Source organism: Oryx dammah, unplaced genomic scaffold (genome assembly GCF_014754425.2).
Source record: "Oryx dammah isolate SB20612 unplaced genomic scaffold, SCBI_Odam_1.1 HiC_scaffold_16, whole genome shotgun sequence".
Classification (NCBI taxonomy): Eukaryota; Metazoa; Chordata; class Mammalia; order Artiodactyla; family Bovidae; genus Oryx; species Oryx dammah.
In genome coordinates, this window is record NW_024070200.1 from 64,612,207 (window position 1) to 64,622,948 (window position 10,742).

Consider the following 10,742-nt stretch of genomic DNA (forward strand, 5'->3'; position numbering starts at 1 on the left):
ATTAGGAACTGTGTCCTAGGGAACAGTTCTCAGCTGTAGACTTGTGAAAAGCACACAAAAATGTTACAGAAAGTGTCTCACAGTTATACCACATTATGCCATCCTCAGGACATTCCTTCAAAATTTAATAATCCCATGGAAAAGATGAAAAATTGATGCTAGAAGAAATCAAAGGAGAAACACTTGGTCCAGCCTGGCAGGGAGGTGAGGGGGTGTAGGCCATGGATGAAAACATGAAGGCTGGAAGGGAGGCAGGAATGTGCCCCACACAGGAAACAGGAGAGCAGGTAAGGGGATCTCAGGCTGGAGCGAGAACACAGATGAAGAAGATGGGAGGCTAGGTGTCCATGAGAGGTGTGACACATCAAAGTGGTGAAGGTGCTTAGACTTTATCCTACAAACAAGTGACGTTTTCAAGGAGCTTAAGCCAGGGAGAGCCTTAACAGGCCTGCTTTACTCCAAAGTGGGAACAACATTACCAATCCTAGATGCTACCTGAGAACCCCTTCTTCTCCCCCTCCCACTCAGAAGAACCTGAGTGAAGGCGGTGTCAGGGCAGTTCCCCATGTGTCCACAGGCCAGGGCTACATGCAGAGTGGATACCCAGAAAATGTGGGCTGGCTGGCTGAGGGTGGCAGGACTGATAAGGAAGGGGAGCAAATAAACTGGTAATTACAACAAACAACTGATAAATCCACGCACAACACTGCACGGATTAAAGAGACTACACCTTGATAAGGAGACACAATGGCTACAACAAATAAAATATTCTACATGTGAATAAAAATCGTATGAAAAGAAATTCATATATTTGCAGTAAATTATCCCTTAAAGCCCTTCTAAACATGAATTAAAATGGTGTCTAATTTGGTATCTTTTAGATACTGAAGAGTTACAGGGGAATTGTGTCCCTGGGCAGTTACTGAATATCAGCAAGTTGCTGGATTCTGCCATTCAGACGTTATTTAGCATTTACGTGAGACAGGAAGAGGAGTCCTAAGGAACCCAGAGATCCTCAGGTCACTCTGCTGCCCCAGGGCCATGACAGTGTGCATGGTGAACTTTCAAGTCATGAAACCAAAGAAGAGCATCTGCTATGTAGTTTTATATTTAGTTGTTTTTTAAACCTTTTTCATGCAAAAACCACAGAGCTCTTCCCATATATGAAGATGACTTCCAAGGACCAAGTGGCATGAGGCTTTAGAAGAGTTGCCTTCTAAAAAAGAAATATCAGTTTTTTCATTATGCTGTTTCATTTGGAAAATTCATGATTCCTTATGTAATAAAGGAAAAATGAAATCTTTTAATTGAGATTTCTGCTTGCTTGCTGAACATGACAAAGTCTTAGTATATTCCCTTCAAAGTATTGTCATATGAGTGTGTAATGGGAAATCCAATTTTGAATGGGCTTGCCTTGCATTTTCTATAAATACAGCAGTGATCTAACTACAATCAGAGAGATCTGGGTTGGATGCCAAACTCACCCACTTTCTACCCGTGTCCAACTTTCCCTCTCAGATGATGAATGTGGTAATGAATAACACCATGTATGGAAGGCCCTTTGCTAAGTTCTAGCATAAGATAAGCAAAGGACCAATTGGACTAAACTTACCCGGAAGGGCAAACGGTGAGTCTTATTATCTCTGTGCTAAGGTCAAGCACAGTTTGAAAATTAATGAGGAAATTAGTAACATTTTCTCAGTCTTCCCTTTCCATATAAATGCATAATTGCTGCATACTTTCCATACTGGGTAGGCCTTTTATGTAATTATGATGGGAAAATTGTGGTCACAATTGAATTTATGAACCCGTGCAATAGTAATCTGATGTACTGCTCACTAAATAAATACCTTAAAACAAGAAGGAAGTTTAAGAGTATTTTGTTCCCCTGCTTCATCATATGGAAAAGGCAACTGAGACACAGGAAGGTAGTAAGACAGCTCCTGGACTGCACAGGACATGCATCTCCAAGACCCCTGCACATTACAACATAAGGATTTTGAAATTCTATGCTTATTGAGTGGGACTGGTGTAATTCTATGTCATGATACAGATAACTGGAGAGTAAGCCTCAAATCTGGAAAAACACAGGGACAGCAGCTAGGGTAGTATGAGGGCTGGCAAGCTGCAGGGCTCTAAGTAAAACTGAGCTCCAAGAAGAAGAGGGAAACAGGCCATTGTCCAGATGTACTCTACAAAAAACGTGTTCGCAACAACCTCAGCGTTCTGACCATCACCATCAACAGGCATGCATCTCTCTCCTGGCCAAGAACACTATTCTTGTCTTGGTCTTTTTTAATCTATCAATTGTTAAATCAAAAAAAAAAATGATAGAAAAACTAGACAGAAAATTGGCAAAGATATAAAACTCAACAAAACCATTAAACAACAAGATTCAATTCCTCCAGTAACAGAAGAATACAAATTCTTTACAAGCACCCATGGAACAGTCACAAAAAAAAACATATCCCAGGTCATAAATTAAATAGCAACAAACTGTAAAAATTTTTGAACTTATAAAGAGCATGTTCTATAACCACAATGGAATTAAGCTAAAAATTAGTAATAGATAACAGAAAAACTTCTAGACATTTGGAAATAAAAAATATACTTCTAAATAGTACATGAACTAAAGTGGAAAAAAATCTCAGGGGTAGTCAAAAATACATGAACTGAATGAAAATGAAAACACAAACATCAAAATCTGTGAGATACAGCTAAAATAGTACAGAGCAGGCAACTTAGAGCACTAAATGCTTACATTAGAAGTCTCAAGTTGAGACTCTAAATGCTACCTCAAAGAAGAGCAAAATAAATCCAAGAAAGAAGAAAGTAAATAATAAAGATTAAAAGCAAAATGTAATAAAACTGAAAATAGAAAAATAATGAAACCAAAGTTGGTTCTTCAAAACGGTCAGTGGAACCAACCTCCAGCAAGATGACAAAGAAAAAAATGACAACACAAATTACCAGTATCAGGAATGAAGCAAGGAACGTTATTGTTGGCCCCACTGATATTAAAAGGATTGTAAAGGATTAGCAAATAGAATACAGCAACATATAAAAAGAATTTTTTTTAAATATTTATTCTTAAACATGATAACTAGGTGGGGTTTATCCTAGGGATGCAAGGCTGGTTCAATATCTGAAAACCAACCAATGTAATTCACCATACAGCAGGATGCCTACATATAAACCTTCAAACTGCAAACTTTCAAAAATGCAAGTGTGTGTTCCATCAACATTAGGCATATGTGAAGTTGCAGCTTGCCCTCTGTCTTCTGTTGCTAACGATCTTTCAGTTCTACGGTCTCCCCGCTTCTCACACTCCTCCAGTCAGTAATGTTTTCTTGCCTGTTCACTCCATGTCACACCCTGTATGCCACCTGTTGTACTGAACTATTGTGCTTTTCAAGGTACTGTACTGTAAGATTAAAATTGTTTTATTTGTGTGTGTGTTTGTTTTTTATGTATTATTTGTGTGGAAAGTATTATAAATCTATTGCAGTACAGTACTATATAGCCAATTGTGTTAGTTGGGAACCTAGGCTAACACTGCTGTACTTGTGAACAAACTGGGCTTATGAACACACTCTCAGAATGAAACTTGTTCATAGGTAGGGGACTTGCTGTATTAGCTGCCTTTAAAAAAAAAAAAAGCACATTGCCTATCAATTAATGCAGAAAATTATTTGGCAAAGTTCAATACCCATTCCTGATTTTAAAAAAATTTTTTTCAGAAAATTAGAAATAGAAGGAACTTTCTCAACTTAGTGAAGAATATACATAAAATATATCTAGCTAACATCACACTTAACAGTGAAGACTGAATACTTTTCCTCTAATATCTGGAACAAAGCAAGATGTCCACTCACACTACCACTATTCCTGTAGCATTGGTAGTGCTAGCCAGTGAAATAAGGCAAGAAGAACAGTAATAAGAGGCATACAGATTGGGAAGCAAGAAATAGGTCTCATTTGCAGATGACATGATGATGTACACAGAAATTCTCAAGGAACCTATCAAAAAAAATTTCCTAAAATTAGTAAGTGAGTTTGGCAAGTCAGAGGACACAACATTAACTTATATAAGGTAACCATATTTCTGTAGACTAGCAATGAACACAGAGAAAATAAATTTTAAAATATAGTACTATTTACAAGCACTCCAACACTGTGAAACACTTAGGTGAAAATCTAACAAAATATTTTTAGAACTTGTATACTAAAAACTGCAAAACATTGAATGTAAGAAAATAAACAAGATCTAAATAAACAGAAAGATATACCATGTTTATGGATTAAAATACTCAGCACAATAAAGATGTCAATTCTTCCCAAACTGATATAAAGGCTTAACATGAGATATATTTTTTTGCACTTATAGATAAGATAGCTCTAAAATTCATATAGAAAATATGTAATAAAATAAATTTTAAAAATAAAGTGACTGAATTAATTCCACCCAATTCCAAGACTTATCATACATAGCTGTAATAATCAAGACTGCAGGTTGACACAACGATAGACACATAGATAAATGGAAGAAATTAGAGAAACCAGAAACAGCCCACAGATGTTGAGCTGACTTCTAATAAATGTGCAAACATAAGTCAAAGAGGAAGGATAGGATATTATCACTTTTTCAACAAGTGATAATAAAGTAACTAGAGATTCATAAGCAAAAGGAAAAGAAACAAACTTAGCTATAAACCTCACACATTGATTTTCTATAACAATTAATTCAAAGCTGAAAATGAGTTAAATGTAAAACATATATTAAAACTTTTAGAAGAAAATAGGAAAAAATATTTAGGAGCTAGGGATTTATGAAGAGCTCTTAGACATTACTCTAAAAGTATACATTTCCACTGTTGGCAGGAATGTAAACTGATAATAGCTACTATGGAGAACAGTATAGAAATTCCTTTAAAAACTAGGATTAAAGTTACCATATGACCCAAAATCCCACTACATGGCATGTACCCTGAGGAAACCATAACTGAAAAAGACATATATATCCCCATGTTCATTGCAGCACTATTTGTGACAGCCTAGAGTGCAGGATGGGGTGGAAGGTGGGAGGGGGCTTCAAAGGGGAGGGCACATACATACACCTATGGCTGATTCATGCTGATGTACGGCAGAGACCAACACAATATTGTAAAGCAATTACCCTCCAATTAAAAGGAAACCAAATAAGTGCTTGCCACACACACAAATAGTATATTCTATAAAAAGTAAAAAGAAAATCAATAAATTGGACTTCCTCAATATTAAAAACTTTTCTTCTCTGAAAGACCCTACTAAAAGGATGGGGGGGGGGAAGCCATACAAAGAGGGAAAAAAATCTGAACACTTCATCTGGCAAAGGAATCATATCTAGACTATAGGAAGAACACTTAACAAGGCAGGTGAAAAAAATAAATAAAGCAAAATACTCCAACTTTTAATGCAGCAACTAATATGAGGAAACATTTTGATGAAGAAGATATACTATTGGTAAATAAGTGCATAAAGAGAATTCAATACCACCAACAATCAGGAAAATGTAAATCAAGACAACAAGGCAATATCAAACTATTGGACATACACATACTAGAGTAGCTAAAACAAAAACCTGTGACAGTACCAACTGCTGGTGAAGATACAGAGAAACTAGATCTCTCACACCTTGACAGTGGGATAGAAAATGGTATATAAACTTTGGAAAAGAGTTTGACAACTTCTTGAAAAAATAAACCAATATTTATCACAGGACCTAGCAATCACATTCCTGGGAATTTATCCCAAAGAATAAAACCTTACATCCACACAGATACCAGGAATAGAAGCAACATACCTCAACATAATAAAAGCTATATATAACAAACCCAGAGCAAACATTATCCTCAATGGTGAAAAATTGAAAGCATTTCCCCTAAAGTTAGGAACAAGACAAGGGTGCCCACTCTCACCACCACTATTCAACATAGTTTTGGAAGTTTTGGAAACAGCAGTTAAAGCAGAAAAAGAAGTAAAAGGAGTCCAGATTGCCAAAGAAGAAATAAAACTCTGTTTGCAGATGACTAGATCCTCTACATAGAAAATCCTAAACACTCCAACCAGAAAATTACTAGAGCTAATCAATGAATATAGTAAAGTTGCAGGATATAAAATTAACACACAGAAAACCCTTGCATTCCTATACACTAACAATGAGAATACAGAAAGAGAAATTAAGGAAACAATTCCATTCACCATTGCAATGAAAAGAATAAAATACTTAGGAATATATCTACCTAACTAAACAAAAGACCTATATATAGAAAACTATAAAACACTGATGAAAGAAATCAAAGAGGATACAAATAGATGGAGAAATATATCATGTCCATAGATTGGAAAAAATCAATATAGTGAAAATGAGTATACTACCCAAAGCAACCTATAGATTCAGTGCAATCCCTATCAACCTACCAACGGTATTTTTTCACAGAACTAGAACAAATAATTTCACAATTTGTATGGAAATACAAAAAACCTCAAATAGCCAAAGCAATCTTGAAAAAAAAGACTGGAACTGAAGGAATCAACCTGCCTGACTTCAAGCTATACTACACAGGTAAAGTCATCAAGACAGTATGGTACTGGCATAAAGACAGATATATAGATCAATGGAACAAAATAGTAAGCCCAAAGATAATTCCACACACCTACGGACACCTTATCTTTGACAAAGAAGGCAGGAATATACAATGGAGAAAAGACAATCTCTTTAACAAGTGGTGCTGGGAAAACTGGTCAACCACTTGTAAAAGAATGAAACGAGAACACTTTCTAACATCATCAGTTCAGTTCAGTTCAGCTGCTCAGTCACGTCCGACTCTTTACGACCCCATTAACTGCAGCACAGCAGGCCTCCCTGTCCATCATCAACTCCCGGAGTCTACCCAAACCAATGTCCATCGAGTAGGTGATGCCATCGACCATCTCATCCTCTGTTGTCCCCTTCTCCTCCTGCCCTCAATCTTCCCCAGCATCAGGGTTTTTTCAAATGAGTCAGCTCTTCGCATCAGGTGGCCACAGTATTGGAGTTTCAGTTTCAACATCAGTCTTACCAATGAACACCCAGGACTGATCTCCTTAAGGATGGACTGGTTGGATCTCTTTGCAGTCCAAGGGACTCTCAAGAGTCTTCTCCAACACCACAAAAGCATCAACTCTTCGGTGCTCAGCTTTCCTTAGAGTCCAACTCTCATATCCTAGCATGACCACTGGAAAAACCATAGCCTTGACTAGACGGACCTTTGTTGGCAAAGTAATGTCTCTGCTTTTGAATATACTGTCTAGGTTGGTCATGACTTTCCTTCCAAGGAGTAAGCGTCTTTTAATTTCATGGCTGCAGTCACCATCTGCAGTGATTTTGGAGCCCAGAAAAATAAAGTCAGACACTGTTTCCACTGTTTCCCCATCTGTTTGCCATGAAGTGATGGGGCTGGATGCCATGATCTTAGTTTTCTGAATGTTGAGCTTTAAGCCAACTTTTTCACTCTCCCCTTTCACTTCCATCAAGAAGCTCTTTAGTTCTTTTTCACTTTCTGCCATAAGAGTGGTGTCATCTGCATATCTGAGGTTATTGATATTTCTCTCGGCTATCTTGATTCCAGCTTGTGCTTCCTCCAGCCCAGCATCTCTCATGATGTACTCTGCATATAAGTTAAATAAGTAGGGTAACAATATACAGCCTTGACGCACTCCTTTTCCTATATGGAACCAGTCTGTTGTTCCATGTCCAGTTCTAACTGTTGCTTCCTGACCTGCATACAGATTTCTCAAGAGGCAGGTCAGGTGGTCTGGTATTCCCATCTCTTTCAGAATTTTCCACAGTTTATTGTGGTGCACACAGTCAAAGGCTTTGGCATAGTCAATAAAGCAGAAATAGAAACTCAAAATGGATTAAAGATCTAAACGTAAGACCAGAAACTATAAAACTCCTAGAGGAAAACATAAGCAAATCACTCTCGGACATAAATCACCGCAGGATGTGTGACCCACCTCCCAGAGTAACGGAAATAAAAAGCAAACATAAACAAATGGTATGTAATTAAACTTAAAAGCTTTTGCACAACAAAGAAAATTATAAGCAAGGTGAAAAGACAGCCTTCAGAATGGGAGAAAATAATAGCAAATGAATCAACTGACAAAGAATTAATCTCAAAATATACAAGCAATTCCTGCATCTCAATTCCAGAAAAATAAACAACCCAATCAAAAAATGGGCCAAAGAACTAAACAGACATTTCTCCAAAGAAGACATACAGATGGCTAACAAACACATGAAAAGATGCTCAACATCACTCATTATCAGAGAAATTCAAATCAAAACTACAATGAGGTACCATTTCACGCCAGTCAGAATGGCTGCGATCCAAAAGTCTACAAACAATAAATGCTGGAGATGGTGTGGAGAAAAGGAAACCCTCTTACATTGTTGGTGGGAATGCAAACTAGTACAGCCACTATAGAGAACAGTGTGGAGATTCCTTCAAAATCTGGAAATAGAACTGCCATATGACCCAGCAATCCCACTGCTAGGCATACACACCGAGGAAACCAGAACTGAAAGAGACACGTGTACCCCAAGGTTCATCACAGCACTGTTTATAATAGTCAGGACATGAAGCAACCTAGATGTCCATCAGCAGAAGAGTGGATAAGAAAGCTGTGGTACATATACACAATGGAGTATTACTCAGCCATTAAAAAGAATGCATTTGAATCAGTTCTAATGAGGTGGATGAAATTGGAGACTATTATACAGAGTGAAGTAAGCCAGAAAGAAAAACACCAATACAGTATATTAAAGCATATATATGGAATTTAGAAAGATGGTAATGATAACCCTATATGCGAGACAGCAAAAGAGACATAGATGTATAGAACAGTCTTTTGGACTCTTTGGGAGAAGGCGAGGGTGGGATGATTTGAGGGAATAGCATCGAAACTTGCATATTATCATATATGAAATAGATCGCCAGTCCAGGTTCAATGCATGAGACAGGGTGCTCAGGGCTGGTTCACCGGGATGACCCTGAGGGATGGGGAGGGAGGTGGGAAGGGGGTTCAGGATGGGGAACACATGTACACTCATGGCTGATTAGTGTAATGTATGGCAAAACCACTACAATATTGTAATGTAATTAGCCTCCAAATAAAATAAATAAAAAATAAACAGTAAAGCTTCTGAATCATAAGAAAATATTTTCATGTTATCAGTACAGATAATATTTTAAAGAAATGATCATTATGTTCAACTATATTAAAATTCATAGAGTTTATATTTCAAAATATACATTGGAAGTGAAAAAGTAATATATAGATTGGGGAAAAAAAAAACTGTGTGCTTACTAATGCACACAGTCATTTTATTTGTAATAGACAAAAACTGGGAATAACCAATATGTTCCTCAACAAACATTAAACAAACTATGGTCCATCCATAGCATGGAAGATCACTTAGCAATAAGTAAAACAAACTATTGATACATGCAACAACTTGAATGGATCCCAAAATCACTTTGCTGAGGAAAGAAAAGCCAACCTCAAAAAGTCATGTGCTAAATGACTGCACATAGGCTCCATTCTCAAAATGACAAAATCATAGAAATAAAGACTAAATTACTGGTTGACAGGTTAGAAATTTTGGAGGAGCAAAACAGATGAGACTCTAAAGCAATAGCAGGAAGGGAAACTTCATGGTGATGAAACTGTTCTGCATCTCAATTATAGTATCATTACACAGATCCACATGTGACAAGACAATGTGGAGCCATGTACACACACTCTGCCAATGTCAACTCTTAGTTCAACACCCATGAATTGCGTGACTCTGCACTACCTTTGCAACTTTCTGAAAATTCATAATTATTTAAAATTAAAACTTTAAAAATATATCACACTATGTTTCCTACTAAACTAGCAAACATCACTTACTTCCAATATCTGGCCTCAGCTTCTTATCATATTCTCTTAGCAACTTGTTGAGAATAAGAGTCACATCTGTGTCTTGGGATTTCGGAGCCAAGACCCACTTTTGGTTTGATGATGAATCTTCATATTCATCTTCTTCCACCTTCCTGGTCCTATAATTTCAGCACAAAGTGTAACATGTAAGTTGTAGCAATGATTCCAGGAAATGTCTTAAGCTTTGGCCCACCCAAGCACCACTGAAATAGGTAGAAAATCCCCAGTACACTCAGTCCATTCAAAAAATTACCTCTAAAATCTTAAAAGTAAAACAAAACACACAAAAAGGAATCCAATAAGAAGAATGCCAGTGCTATTAACATAACATGATCCTTTCATTAAATGTCATAAAAAATTCCAAGTCCATGTTAAATCATAGACATCATAATAAGTAATCCAATACATGAAGGCCAATAAGCAGAGAGTCAGCCTTCCTTATATCAACCTTGAGATCTTCTGAAGGTCAAGGCAAAAACAACTGGCAGCTCCACTTCTCATTGCCAAGACCTCATTTTAGCTTAAGGTGAACAGCTTCTGCAGAATGCACTCATTGAAAATAGTTGAGTCTGACTCTGTGCTTCTCATGGAGCACCTTTGGTCTAGGCAGACATAGGGACATAAGGAGGTGATATCCTTGGCCAGCACCCATGTGGGGTGCCAAGGAAGAGATATTGGTTGGTAAATACTCTCTGGTGATTTCACATACCTCCTACCACACAAACTGATTCACCTCG

General features: G+C 37.2%; 1 protein-coding gene across 1 annotated transcript in view; it reads right to left on the reverse strand.

The window, feature by feature from the left end:
- GABRG3 (gamma-aminobutyric acid type A receptor subunit gamma3) overlaps positions 1 to 10,520 on the reverse strand; it is an 823,115-nt gene extending 812,595 nt beyond the window's left edge. Inside the window, exons 1-2 of the mRNA XM_040257137.1 lie at positions 10,516 to 10,520; positions 9,976 to 10,124 (exon numbers count right to left, since the gene is read on the reverse strand). Of these exons, the coding sequence (XP_040113071.1) occupies positions 9,976 to 10,124; positions 10,516 to 10,520 (154 nt within the window). The remainder of the gene's footprint in view (positions 1 to 9,975; positions 10,125 to 10,515) is intronic.
- Between the last annotated feature and the right edge of the window lie 222 nt (positions 10,521 to 10,742).